This window comes from Perca flavescens, chromosome 23 (genome assembly GCF_004354835.1).
Source record: "Perca flavescens isolate YP-PL-M2 chromosome 23, PFLA_1.0, whole genome shotgun sequence".
Lineage (NCBI taxonomy): Eukaryota > Metazoa > Chordata > Actinopteri > Perciformes > Percidae > Perca > Perca flavescens.
The window spans coordinates 8,672,772-8,687,220 of NC_041353.1; the positions used below are offsets into that span (position 1 = coordinate 8,672,772).

Sequence of the window (14,449 nt, forward strand, 5' to 3'; positions counted from 1 at the left end):
CACCCGAGGGGAGAGCCGAGCCTCTACGAGAGTCTCCATTCTAGGCAATCCCACGTCTGACGTCAGTTTCCAAACGATCCATTTCCATCTGGTTGAGTAGGCACACCAACAATAGACACAAACTTTTTCCAACAAAGGAATGACAATGTTGTTGTTTTGTCAATATTACAGTCTGAGACTTATGTTCAGCAAAATCGGATGCTTTTTAAACTAAAACTAAATAAATGAAAATGGTGAGCCTCATACATAGGCCTTAGTGGGTCAATTATATTTTACAATCATTTCACACTGCCAAGATGACAAATATGCATGAATACATATGCATTGATGCACAGGCATTTAAAAGTATCTATTTAATATAAAACTGGAACTCCATTTAAGGTGATGGAAATTTACAACAAAAAAACATTATAGGCTATGTTGTTAAGCCATGTGTAAAAAGTGTTAGTCTTGGGTGATTAAAACTTGCATCAACTATATACTTCAAAATGTACAGCATCAGTGCTGACATAGCCAATCAGCAAGCAAAAAGCAAAGCTGATGTGATGTAAAGAAAACAAATTATGTCACCCAATCAAAATCTGCTCTATCAGCAGAATATTTGCACAGTTGCAGAGTTTTTCTTCCTTGTGTTGTGTTCTCACACCTCTCATCAGGAAAGAGCGAGTTCCTCTGAGAATATTCTTAACCTATGGGAGACATTGCAGCACAGCATAACCAAAACACAACATCCGCCCCTGGTATGTCTCCTAAGAGCATGTCTGACATGCCCTACGTGCTTGTGTGGTGAATAGCAATGGGACCACCGACCCCACAGCTTGATCTGTGAGCTGACAGTACCCATCCCCCCACACGCCCATCTGTGCTGCTCTGCATAGGCAAGCAGGCCCTGGTGCATGCAGAGAGCACTCACTGCACGGAAGACACATGTGATTCAGCCAGTTCATCTGCAGATATATAAAAACTCTTTGGTGCATTCTCAGCCTGCAGCAAGATGTAAACATTTCCTTTGTCCTCAAGGTGATAATAGCAGCCTGCACCAGTTGGCTGTGGTAGATCATTATCATGCCTTAATATTAGGTCTTCTTTGTCAGTGTGAGTAGTGCAACTTCATGTCTGGTGTGCAGATCCACCACATGCCTTTAAACACTGGACAATTTCTACAGTTTTTGCATAAATCCTGTGATTACTAACTGTAAACAGGCCAGCTAAATCCACCTTGAACAGTTGTGAACCTCATTAGTGCTTCACAGCCACTAATATGACATTATCTGATTGGTTTATGGACTGATGTTACAAAATGTAATGTCCCTTTGCACACAACAAAGTGTGATACATGTAAAACTACAACATATATTTCAAATCGAAAGAAAACTGACTGTACTTTCATGTCAAAATATGGAAAGTGAAACTTTAAAAACTACTTAAAGTACAAAAAGTAAAATAAATATGCAGAAGTGCCCATGTCATAGTCATATAATATTACTGAATTATAATTAGTGATGCATTCATATGTAGGCTACATCACTTTAATGTTTCAGTGTGTGTTAATAATCACAATGATAAAGCTATCAAATAAATTAGGATATAATTAATGCAGTAAAATGTAGTGGAGTAGAAGTATGTAGTAGCATACAATGGATATACTCAAGTAAAGAACAAGTATCTCAAATTGGCTACTTACAGTACAGACCGAATGGCAGGAATTATAGAAGTTTGTATTTTATTCACATATTAGGCTATTCGATTGCAATAATTTATATTACTGTTTTGTAATGTATTGTGTGTGGAATATTGTTAGGACCCAAATTCGTTTCTATTTTAATCTATTCTTTTATCAAAATTACATTTACATGATTCTACAAAAAGGGGCATCGGTTTTAGTGTTAAAGCGCCACCTCCTGACAGAATAGCGACATTACTACCTGCGCGGTCACGGTGTGCGGGGCGCGCACGCTACGCACTCACTAGTATGTCAGCACCATGCATATATCATGGTGCACTAAAATTCAGATACCAAAACAGCTCAAACAGCAGCTAAAACGTATTGAGTAGGGCTTCCAGGGATCCTGTACCGCGATTTAACATCTAAGTAGATGATAAAAGAGGTAAGATGAATTATAAATAAACGGTGTTGTAAAAGCTGTGCTGCTTTGTTGAGACGGTTTAACGGTCAGTAGATTGATATCCACACATCATAAAAATGCAGTATTGCATTGAGTGCTTATATAGAGATGTAAAGTGTATTAGTATGTTATGTAGTGACGTTTACGGTGGTGTTTGTGTCGAGTGCATCATATATTCAGCCTTTCCGATCAAACAGTAATTGCTCCAAAGTATCTGGTTTACGGACCATTAAGTGTGATATATGGGTACTGTTTTAATAACCCAATGTAATATTGTTGATAATATATTTTAAACAATAAATAAATGTCTGTTTAGGATAAATAAATAAAAACGGAACTTTTTGTTTAAATAGGTTTTTCATTCAATTGTATTACTATGTTATTTTGAGACATTTACAAAAACAAACAACATTTTTTTACTGAGGCAACAAAGCTTTAGAAAAATATTTGAAAAATCTTATACAAAAAATAAATACTGCATGTGTTTTTTCTGCTAACTTCTGTGAGTGATTGCATACACTAAGGCAGAGTGTGTAATATGTAACAAGCATCTGTGGTATCGTACAATTCGTTAATTCCAATGATAGAAAGTAGACACATAGAGGCAATTGCATGAAATGAATGTGTGTCCCCTTGATAAAATATTCGTATACTAAATCATTATAAAGCTAGAGGTTGCAGCCTGGGGTCCTTTATGTAACACTGATGGGTGCACTGATGCTTTATTTGTGATGGAGGAGGTGGAGAGCGGCCCTGAACCTGAAGATGAGGCGTCTGTCACGGAGGAAAGCCCTGAGTTTGGTGAGGGAGCTGGACGCTTTCCCCAAAGTGTCAGACAGCTACGTGGAGACCTCAGCCTCAGGAGGAACAGGTGGGTCACTCCTCTGATAGTCTCGCGTTATTAGTTGTAGACGCAGTGCACGTTACATGGCTGTGCTCTTTAAGTGATAGGTTAGTTAATAATGTTAGCAATATTTTTCTGATACCCTGAGTTCCTCAATATTTGGTCTGTACTGTACTGTATGTTCATGTTACAAGGCAAAATACAGTTATTAACTTGAAAGTAAAACATTCCTGGTGTTTTTTGTCACATTGCAATAGCCTGTTTACACCGATTATATACCAAAACAACTAATCAAAGCGGATACTGTATGATCATAGATAAATGAGTCTTGATAAAATATTACATGCTTTACATTTCTTATATATAGCTACGCAGTGTACTCCTCTGAAAACAAAAAAGACAACAACACAGTAAAGATATCAGCTGTAACCACCCCTTGTCTGTCTCATCCTCAGTGTCGCTGATAGCTTTTGGGGCCATGGCTCTTCTGGCTATTTTAGAGTTCTTTGTTTATAGAGACACGTGGATGAAGTATGAATATGAAGTTGACAAGGATTTTACCAGGTACTTTCAGAGCTGTTAAATGTTAACTATCACACGAAACCTTCCCCAAACAAGCATGCTTATATATACACAGTATATGGCAGGACATTACTGTCAACTTGATATTAGTCTCACTCTTCATTTTCCTCATTTACAGTAAATTGAGAATAAACATTGACATTACAGTCGCCATGAAATGCCAGCGTGAGTATCACACCTTCTTTGTCATTAGATCAATTGCTCATTGAAGTGCATTATAGGTGTAAATATGTATTATGCATGCATTTAATGTCTGTGATTGCAGATGTTGGAGCAGATATTCTGGACCTGGCGGAGACCATGATCACGTCCAGTGGCCTCCAGTACGAACCGGTGAGTGAAGCATGTCTCCAAACATTAGGTCATGTTCAATTCTGCATCTGTTTTTATTTTTTATTTTTGCAGAACACAGAGGCATTTTTTCCCCCCAGCTTTTGCAGATGTTACTTTTTTACAACTACATCTCTTCTCTTTGTATGTTTGTTCAGGTTATTTTTGAACTAACTCCACAACAGAGACTGTGGCAAAGGTAAGCTGCTGTGAAATCACACAGGGAGATACTCTAACAGCAGGATGTCTGCAAGTATTATAAAAGTTGTGTAGTGTCTAAAATTATGTTATCTAATTTGAAGGCTTCTGATATTCAGTTTGACATTATGTTTCTCTTGTAGGATATAAAACAATGCTATCCTCTCATCGGACAGCTACTTTAATTTTTGTGTGTGTGGTTAAGTTGGTTTACTTATGCATTGTAATTGTCATTTTAAAGACCTTTAAAGTGTTTTTAAGGTGATAAAACATGCAGGCACAAAGTTAAAACTTTAGATTTAAAAGAACCATGTAGAAAAACTGGAATAGTTGCATATCTACATTCCAGATGTAGTTTGTCTTGCATGTTGCCAACCTGTTTTTTGTCCTCAGGACATTGCATCTCATACAGAACAGGCTCAGAGAGGAACACGCTCTTCAGGAAGTCCTCTACAAAACTCTCCTGAAAGGAGGTCCCACTGCCCTGCCGCCACGGTCAGTTACTTACATGCAAATAAGCTATTCTCTTTTTTTTTCGTGTTAACGCTAATTAAAATGGCAATTTATTTTCTGCAGTTATGATGCAGCCTGATAGATATACAGCTGATAAGAAATTAAGGAGTCAAATGATGTGCTTAATAATTAATTGTGTGTGTGTGTGTGTGTGTGTGTGTGTAGGGAGGATGCCCCTATGGAGCCGCTAAAGGCTTGCAGGATACACGGGCATGTCTACGTCAATAAGGTAGCAGGAAACCTACACATCACTGTGGGAAAGTAAGAAACTAGAAGTTGTTCAGCTATGTACAGACTGTAGTGAATTCCTGACCACGACCCAGATGTAGAATTTGTGTAAATATGAAAAGCTGACATACGTAACTATATAGAGCAGTTGTGTTGACACCAGTCCTCTAATATTTTTTCAGGCCCATTCACCATCCTCAGGGTCATGCCCATATCGCAGCTTTTGTGAGCCACGAGAGTACGTAACTCTTCTTCTAATTATGCTTGCATGTGTTTCTATGACGGATGTTTTAATAATCTGCTCGTGGTGCAAACTAAATCATAACTGCTAAATTTAGGAAAAAGGAGACAAAAGAGGTTTGTTGCATACGTCTCCCTCAGGGCATGTCATTTCCCTGAATATGAAAGCCTATTTTTACATCAATAACACTATTAATTGTTAGATATATTAGTTATCACACTCGGTTTTCTTCCTCATTCAAAATATCAGTGACTGATTTGTAGACAAACTTTGAACAGCAACTATATACTGGCCTTCAAGGGCAGAGTACATTTTACGCCAGGTTCACTTAGAGCTTGTTCAGTGATTCTCCACAGTCTTTATTGAACCTGAGCTCCCTCTCATCTTTGCATTTTAGCGTACAACTTCTCCCATCGAATAGACCATTTATCTTTTGGGGAGGAGATACCGGGCATCATCAATCCTCTGGACGGCACAGAGAAAATCACCTATAACAGTAAGTTGCCGCTATGTTTCAAGAGATAGGAGAGCATAAAACATATGATATGAGTTTCCTGCAGAATTAATGACGAGTTGAGATATTTATTGAATCGTGAGTTGACTTAAATTGTCCTTAAGCTCACCTTGGACGATCACTGCTAAGTAGGTATGATTGGAAAGAGGTTTCTATTACAAGTAGCACTATGATGGAGTTGATTATGTTTCATTGTGCGTTTCTTCAGCTGTATTTGTCCTTTTTGACAGCAATTTTTCCACACGTTATTCCATTTTTATTACAGATAACCAGATGTTCCAGTACTTCATCACAGTGGTTCCAACCAGACTGAACACATACAAGATATCTGCAGACACACACCAGTTTTCTGTGACTGAGCGGGTGAGTGAAAAGTAATACAACTCAATACCAGGAAGCAAGATGAGGGATGGACATAATACTAACCACCATACTGTCTGTTTCCAAGGAGAGGGTGATAAACCACGCAGCGGGCAGTCACGGCGTTTCCGGCATCTTTGTCAAGTACGACACCAGCTCTCTGATGGTGACGGTCAGCGAGCAGCATATGCCACTGTGGCAGTTTCTGGTGCGACTGTGCGGCATTATCGGGGGTATATTCTCCACGACAGGCAAGTCTGGTTTCACCTGTAAATATCTGTTAATTTAGCAGGGATAGTACAAATAGAAATAGAAATGCAACATAAGTAATGTGTATGGAGCTAGAATGCTGGGCTTTTTATTTCAAATTAAATTAAATACACTACATAAAGGAAGTAATATAATCTATCTTTACTTAAAATGTGATTTTATGTGTCTGAATTCATCCATTTATCGCCGTGTGTTCCTCTCTCTTTAAAGGCATGCTCCATGGGCTTGTTGGCTTCTGTTTTGATGCTATCTGCTGTCGCCTCAAACTTGGAGTCTACAGGCCCAGAGAGGTGAGTCTTTACCACACAGTCTATGGTCTTTACAAAACACATTCAAAATACAGGTCTCCTCTTGCCCAATAAACAGGCTATCTCCATTACTGTCATATCAGGAGTTTTTTCTCTGTCCGTATTAAATTACTGTAAACTTCGCCATGAAGCAGATATAATAGACTTACCTGTACTGAATCTATTTCAGGACGTGCAGCTACACAACCAGATGAACAATCTAAACAATCACCAGACTCCTTTGTTGGCTGACAATGGCCCTCAGGACTAGCTGTTTTTCAGCGACCAGGCTTTTGGTCATCGCCAAACGTCATCAATATGTCATTAAATTGTGTTTATTCTACTGAAGGTAAAGCTGTCTGTTTAACACTGTAAACTTACAAATAGTAAGTTCACATCAGATTGTTGCACTTCAGGAAATGTGCTGCCTGTGACTGCAGTTATACATGTGTTGTTTGAAGGTTTCCTTTCTGTGATGGGGTTTGTACCTTTAGAAATGTGGTAGGCTTTCTGTTCCACATGCTGTATAGCACATACAGCTGATTGTTTGTACCATTGTCCATTAAAGTTAAAATATCCACAAATTCAAAAATACAAGTGAGGATTTGTTTCAAAGGATTACTGTGTGTAAAACTATTTAAATCTTCAGTTAAGTCACAAAAAGATGTGGATGGTCCTCAAATACTCTTGTCAAGTTTGGAGAGGTTGACTGCACTAATTTAGTATTGTGTCATCCCAATCTTTGTAATACCGTGTAATTATCTCTATGCAGTTGAAATGCAGGCATTTTTTAAAACCCTATATCAAAAGGCCAAAAGAATGAGTTTTAATGTGACTGGTAATTTTGAGGTTTGGTAAAGAAACTCTATGGTGAGGTAGAAATAAAGTTTAATGGGCTGCAGCACACTTGCACTTTCAAGTTTTGCCAAGCAGATTGAACAGGGAATAAAAAGTGGTCAAACATTTTGTAAATGACACCATAAAGTCATTGGCTATGTGTTGTTGTGGCGGTTTTGTTACATACAGTAACGGAAGCTCCAGCCTGGGGTTTCCTGGATCAACCTAGCGCTGCATTTGATTTGCATACAACAAATACAGCACTTTGTTGTGAAATACATACAGAGGAGCAAAACTCCGTAACAGCACCATTACAATAACTCTAAGAACAATTCTGATAATACCACTTAATATACAGGCCTCGTACAGCTGCGGACATTTTGGTCCCCTCTGAAATTAAGAGGACATTTACCATGATTACACCACAGACATGGCTTTGCATAAACATTTATTTAGTTGTGTCCCTTTTTCTCCCATATAGGCTCATAACTTATTTGTATTCTGTCAAGAGTCAAGCCTTGCAACACATACAATCCTGTACACAGTTTTCTCATTTGTTTAGGATAAATCCGACTTGCCTGGCACACTAACACTTTTGGTAGACTCGGTGGGAAGCTGTGTGGTGGAATCCTGACGACACTCACCAAGCAAAGATCAGTCAAGTACAATTTTTGGACCCACACAGCAATTTACAGATCTTCTAAACTGGGGTCAAGGATGCAATACGAGGATAGCCTTAAGTCCTTTGTTTATAACCTAGCACTTTTGTGATTTAGGTCCAGACAAACAGGACAGTTTGACTTGCTTAAAAATAGTAGTCCATCTCCCCATCAGGTAAGGCATACTGTACCTCAAGGCTCCATACTTGGTCCACTACTTCTCAAATATTCTGTTCGGCAGAATTTTCAGCATGAGTTTTCGCTCTGATACAGATGACGCAAACTCTATTGCAATAAATTGTCATGTTTACTAGCGGTCACTTTAAAAACTGACACTTTTCTTACATATAGAAGCCAAAATGCTCTTTTTTCTGGTTTAAATTGGAAAAACTACAGCTTTCAACACCGTAGCCTTGCTAATTCATGGTCTTTAACATACATTTATGATCTTTCTTATCCATTTTTAACAAACATGACCGCCTCAGTATCCAGAGGCCTGCCTCAAGAACTAAAAGAAATCTTCTGTCAATAGTGCCTTCATCTTCACATGGCATATACCATCTTCTCTGTGCCCCACTGGCTCCTTCCTTGCTAGCCTGCTGCATGTGGCCCTTTGCTGCATGTCAATCCCCTAAAATGCCCAAAAAATAACCTTTAAAAAAAAAACAAAAAAAAAAAAAAAAACTTTGAATCACAGCGGTCACCATCCTTTTCTCTAATAAAACAGACTGAGCTACATTTCTGTTCTGAAGACATTTCAAGAAACCTTTTAGCCATATGGATAAAAACATTTTAAACTGGTTTCCCAAGTTGCAAGTTTCCTAAGACAGTTTATCTAAAATAAAAAAATGTGTTACAATTTAGGTTTCAACTATTTATCAATGCAGTTTAAGGAATATTTTCATCCAGGTAGCTTGACGAGTCCCAAGGTTTTTCAAAACACTCTGAATGTGTTGTTAAGCGACCTATTAGGTTTTTCAGATATCTCCAGGTAATAATTTTTCACAGAAACATTTGGTTACCGCTGTGACTCAAATTGAACGCCAATACACTCCATCCAATCCTCCATCTTTCAAGTGACCTGACTCCCTACTCCACTAAATTGCCTGCTCAAAGCTTGGTCCCCCCAACCTCACGTACCTTCTTGAAAAAGGGGGAACAACCGATTGGATGGACCCATGCTTCATTTTGGATTTACTGCATTAGCATTTGACCTCTTAGAATCCCATTGTTCTTGGCATATCCAACTATAACTTAATGTTACAATTTGTAATTTTTCCACCTGAGGCTCCTTTTTCACCCCTACCCGACTGAGGAGAGAGGGGGGTCCCTCTTTGAAATGCCTTGAGGTTCTGGGGAGTTTCTTAAAAAACTTGGGCTTGGTTGGGGACTGCTGGGAGACATTGTACAATGTGATACTGGGCTATACAAATAAACTTGACTCTGATGTACTCTTATTTATATATATTACACTGCCAAGGTCTACCACATATATCAGCCTTTGACGCAAGTATAAATATGTAAAAGTAGTAAACTTAGTTTCAGTACAAACTGTTGTACAAACAGGCATAAAGTGGGTGAGAATTCAAACAAACAAGGTTTATGTTCAGAGACATACTGACATTGTTTGTTATAGTAAATGAGTGACAACCTCGACCGCAGGGAAGATAGCAGATCTGTAGGTTTTGGTATAAGTAGTGATACGGTTTTGTGTAGTCAGAATTTAGCTTAAATACTAGTCTCAATCTGTGGAATGATGTTAAGACAGACAACCACCAGTTAGTTTTTGGGGTGTAATCTTAAAAAGGCAGTAGATACACGCAAGGCAAGACAAAGACAAGTAAACAAGTAAAGACAGGAACTGGATATCCCCACAGTAAAAAACAGAACCAAAATAATCTTATAGAAATCGTCCACCAGTGAAGCACTGCCATATTTCAAGTATGAAAACAAATCACACAAAAGGCTTATTGTTGCATATATAATTGGCCACTTTGAGAAGAAAAGGGTAGGTACAACATGAATGACAAAATGTTTTTGGACGGGTCTGGTGACTGAACAGTGCAGGTACTGATTTCTGAACTAAACAAATAACTCATGTCTAGTAAACCTCTTTTCTCCCTTCTGAGTGCTTCACACAACTGTAGCCTCCCACCTGTAGAGAGCCCCCAGCTAATCCACACTAACAGAAGGATTTAGAGTGTCTATCGTGGATGGTCAGAGTCTCAGATGTTGCATCCTGCTGACAGGTAAAGGCAGAGGGCTGCTGTATCTGGTTTTAGGCGGTGAGGAAGACTCAGTTGGTTATGGTACTGGATGCGCGGAAGTAGGAGAGGAACTTGAAACAGAGGCTGACCACAAAGTACCAGATGTTTCTGGCCATCTGGGAGCGGGCAATAAACACCCTCCAGATGAAAACGACCAACAGGGTGTTGAAGGTGTAGCGGATGTTCCTCAGTCTGGGAAAAAGAGGAGGAATGTTTTAGGATTTAAAAAAAAAAAAAAAATCTATCTATCCATCTATCCATCTATCTATCTATCTATCTATCTATCTATCTATCTATCTAAAATCTCAAACTTAAAAGGAAAACATTCATTCAATGTTGCATTAAAATGACATGCAAGCCAATTTAATTTTAAGACAGATGGGTAATGTAGAGATAGTTAGGGGCATCTCTGCTCAACTGAATTTTTGAAAATAACATTTCTTTGGTGTCTGATGGTATTGTCAAAACACTTACCACTGGGCTGAAAAGCCTGTTATTCACTAAGAAAATGTTATGAACAATCCATCGGTTGGACAGATTGACTGCCTACTATTACTGTTGTTTTTATGTTGCACTCTTGTTGACTTACTTCCTCAGATGCTGCCTGGCAGCAGGAATGTCAGACATGTCTTCATTCAGGACATACTTCTTGGTGCCGATGCAGTAATTCTCGATGTATTCGGGCCAGTTCAACTGCCGCACATCAAAGTTAAATGTCTGCAAGATAGAAAAGAGATAAAGGGCTGTGACAAACCAAAGCGCTTTAATTTGTAATAAAAAAAAAAAAAAGAAAGTGAAATCCCATTCTCACTCACTAGATGGCGCAACAGACTCCCTAATACTATTATAATGTAGAGAGAGAGCAGAGGGAATGTTTTCTAAACTGCTCGCTCTCTTAACTATACTTACGTTAAATAGAATAAGCCATTAGGTCTTCAGTGGTGAAAGAAGTACTAAGATCCTTTACTTGAGTAAAAGTAGCAATACCACAAAAAAGTAAAAGTACAGTAAAATACGTGTCAAAAGTAAAAAGGAGTAATTATGTAGCACGGCTGCTTCAGAATGTTGTATTAGAGCTACGTTATTGGATTGTTATGACCGAGGCATTAACCTACAAGCAGCAAATACACAGTGGTGTAGTTCATCAATGTGAAGCAAATGTACTTTATATTATATACTACTGGGTAGTTTTATCTAAAGCATGAATTAATATTTATTCATTCATTATTATTAATTAATCATTATTAATCATGCTCTGTATGAAACACTTCTGCAAAGTAACTGGTAATAAAGTTGGTGATAAAGTACACTAAAAAGTACAATATTTCCCTCTGAAATTAAGTGAAATACAAGTATAAAGAGGCATACGATTGAAAATACAGTACAAGTAGCTCAAAATTTTACTCTGTACTTCAGAGGTCTACATCATTTTCTATCAATGCATTTTAGTTTGTTGTAACCTGCATCAGATGGGTGAGAAGGGGTTTATAGCGACCATTTAGATGGGGTCAGATGAAGCAAATTACTTGTTCAGACTGGATCAAACGATCTGGTTCCTAAATAAATTTAGAAGGCAGATCATTAGCCCAAACTGGCAGCATGTATGTGGATAAGTGTACCTTCCGGTCCTCTGGGGTTAGCTGGCTCATCAGCATGCTCATGTTCTCAGAGTTCCACTCCCAGTCCCGGCTGCTGAAATACTCCAGCAGGCCGATTGCCTTGTGCAGACGATTGAAGATGCGCATCATCCTACAGCAAGAGAGAGAGGGTGGCAGGGAGGGAGTCAGAGGTAACTACACACAACTTTCTCAGATTTCAAATTACGACAGACAGCTGTGAGTCTTACTGCGGCTTTTGTCCAGAGAGTCGCAGGAAGAAGTCATAGATGAGGGCTGGGAATTTGTGGCTGACCAGGATCCAGTACTGGTTGATCAGGTAGTTGGAGGTGATGTTTGTGTTGGGCCGGCGGAAAGCCTGTTCCAGCGGGTTCCTCTTCCAGGACAACATCACGTGGTGCTCTGCAAAAAAAAAGGTGCAAAATACGGTCTCCATCTCGGAGATAAAAGGCAAAGAGGATAAAATACTTTCTCATCCAGATAGTTAGAAGAGTCTTTAAAAAGGATTTTGGAAACCCCTTCACCAACAGCGGTAAGAGTTCAAGATCACCAGTTTTTGTTGTTGTTGGGAAAATCAGATGCTTAGCTCTGTGAATTTAATGTAATGGTAATATGAGAGGCACAAACAACGGCGAGCCTTGCTCTAAAAGTGGGGGTCTCGTGATGAAAAGGTTCTTTAGATTGGTTTCAATTCATCCAGGTTATCAACATCCACTGACCAGGAACAACAACGGGTAACAAATAAGTAAACGCAAAAATTGCAGTTTCTATACTAGGATCATGACTTCCAGGGACCATGGCTGGCCTTAATCATTGCACGATTTTCATTTCTGGGGAAATATCAGGCGGAAAGCAGCCACACAAAGACTACCCCCACTGGGCAGCACAGCCGGCCCCTCCTCCTCCATCCACAGATACAGAGGGCAGCCATGTGACTACAGACATTACATCACACAGCACGCAAACAAGGCCTTGCACTGTTCCGTTTCCATGGCAACAGATATGTAGTAGTTGCAGGGGCCGAGATGATCAGATCCGAGGTGACAGCCAGCTGTGGCCGCAGCCTGGAGTATCGCCGCTAACCTTGAGCTGCCCTTCGAGGTCTGGGAGAGTAACAATAAGAAGAAACTGGGCCAGAGTGCCCACCATTCTTGCTTGCAACAAGGAGCTGGATCCTCCTTTACTTATCTTTTAAATTTCATAACCATTGTCTCAGTTTTTTGGTCTCCTCTGATCATTGTGTTTTATATTAGCTCCATTCCTACTTCCCCCCCCTTTCTCAATTGGGCCAGCGAGATTAGAATACATGTTTCCTCTTTCATAACAGTGAGTTTCAGCGATGAGACCTAATCCCGCTACTATCCATCTGGTTGCAATTTCCTCTGGGAAGAGAGCATGTTTGCTAATCTAAGAGGAAATGGAAAAGAGAGGGCCCCTCTCATTTGAAAATTTTGACCTGATGCGGATTCTAGAATAAAGTCACCAAAGTGGTTACGATTAATCCTGAGGGCGACAGGAATAACTGTACTGTATCCAAATCCAGAGTTTTTCAAATGTTTGGTTTAAAACGACAGATGTCAACCTCATCAGAAAAGTTAGTCACTAGTGAGTAGGATTCACCCTTCTGGCACCATGAATGTCTGTAGAAAAATAGGCAAACCATCCAAATGTTGAGACTCTTTTCATAACATAAGAATAATGTAATTTTTATAATTTTATTTACCTATAAAAAAAAGAAAAAAAAGGGGGGAATTAAATTAATTTATAAATAGTCTTTTTTACTGGGAGGATGTTCCAAAACAGTTATATGGCCAAAACCTTGCTTTTCAAAAATGTGCTTTTTAAATTTTTTTGAAAAATTTGAGACTTTTGGTCATTTCAATTTAAAAAAAATAAAGAAAAATGTTTTGTCCCCATACATATAAAAACCCATCTTGAGTATCTTACTAACACTACAAATGTTAAATCCATCTTCTGTCTCTTTCCAGCAGGTGGCAGACACTCCCCACAAGAGCCCCAACCACAAACGCAACTCAACTACATCACAGGGTCGTTATGTCACAACACTGGAGTATTGATTTGCGATGATGAACAGGACAGCAATATTGCCAGCAGGGGCAGACAACACAGCTCTATGAAGTATCCGCCTGCAGTGACCGGTTTCTATTACCTTTAAGCAAGACAACAAACAATGTACCTACCGATCTCTCCCCAGTGAAACGGGTTGATGCCGCCGGTTGTGCAGTTGTACACCAGAGCTGGTTTAGGTCTGCAAGGTGTGGGAGAGGTCACAACACCAATAAAAACGCACGTTCGTCTACATTTCCTGGACTGACAGTAGTAAGCTGTGAAACTAAGTGCTATAAAAGTGATTTTAAACACAGGTAATTGTGAGTGTATATTACTGAGACAAGAGATGCAGACCTTTGGACTTGTATAATCACGTACTAGTTGGTAATGGTAATTCATTATTACATTTGTGAGATATGATCCACGTTTCCCTTTATGAAATACCTTTGAATGTAATTTAGATCTAAAAAACAAAACCACAAAAAAACAAACAGTTTTCGGGTTTAT

General features: G+C 39.0%; 2 protein-coding genes across 2 annotated transcripts in view; one reads left to right on the forward strand and one right to left on the reverse strand.

Moving 5' to 3' along the window:
- The first annotated feature begins 1,980 nt into the window (after window positions 1-1,980).
- On the forward strand, window positions 1,981-7,477 carry LOC114549940 (endoplasmic reticulum-Golgi intermediate compartment protein 2). The gene is made up of 14 exons (XM_028570295.1): window positions 1,981-2,108; window positions 2,864-2,997; window positions 3,426-3,534; window positions 3,671-3,717; window positions 3,818-3,885; window positions 4,041-4,081; window positions 4,474-4,575; window positions 4,759-4,854; window positions 5,004-5,059; window positions 5,460-5,558; window positions 5,842-5,939; window positions 6,025-6,187; window positions 6,417-6,496; window positions 6,684-7,477. The coding sequence occupies exons 2-14, from the start codon at window positions 2,892-2,894 to the stop codon at window positions 6,762-6,764; spliced, it is 1,146 nt and encodes a 381-aa protein (XP_028426096.1). The 5' UTR covers window positions 1,981-2,108; window positions 2,864-2,891; the 3' UTR covers window positions 6,765-7,477.
- A 288-nt stretch (window positions 7,478-7,765) lies between these two features.
- Window positions 7,766-14,449, reverse strand: part of si:dkey-97m3.1 (fatty acyl-CoA reductase 1) — a 46,693-nt gene continuing 40,009 nt past the window's right edge. Inside the window, exons 8-12 of the mRNA XM_028570294.1 lie at window positions 14,074-14,141; window positions 12,103-12,274; window positions 11,876-12,005; window positions 10,846-10,973; window positions 7,766-10,448 (exon numbers count right to left, since the gene is read on the reverse strand). Coding sequence (XP_028426095.1) covers window positions 10,286-10,448; window positions 10,846-10,973; window positions 11,876-12,005; window positions 12,103-12,274; window positions 14,074-14,141 — 661 coding nt within the window. The 3' untranslated portion in view covers window positions 7,766-10,285. The remainder of the gene's footprint in view (window positions 10,449-10,845; window positions 10,974-11,875; window positions 12,006-12,102; window positions 12,275-14,073; window positions 14,142-14,449) is intronic.

Coding starts and splice junctions, on each gene's coding strand:
- LOC114549940 (XM_028570295.1), top strand. CDS start 2,892: ATGAGGCGTCTGTCACGGAGGAAAGCCCTGAGTTTGGTGAGGGAGCTG. Junction 2,998..3,425: donor CTCAGCCTCAGGAGGAACAG/GTGGGTCACTCC, acceptor TCTCATCCTCAG/TGTCGCTGATAGCTTTTGGG. Junction 3,535..3,670: donor GTTGACAAGGATTTTACCAG/GTACTTTCAGAG, acceptor CCTCATTTACAG/TAAATTGAGAATAAACATTG.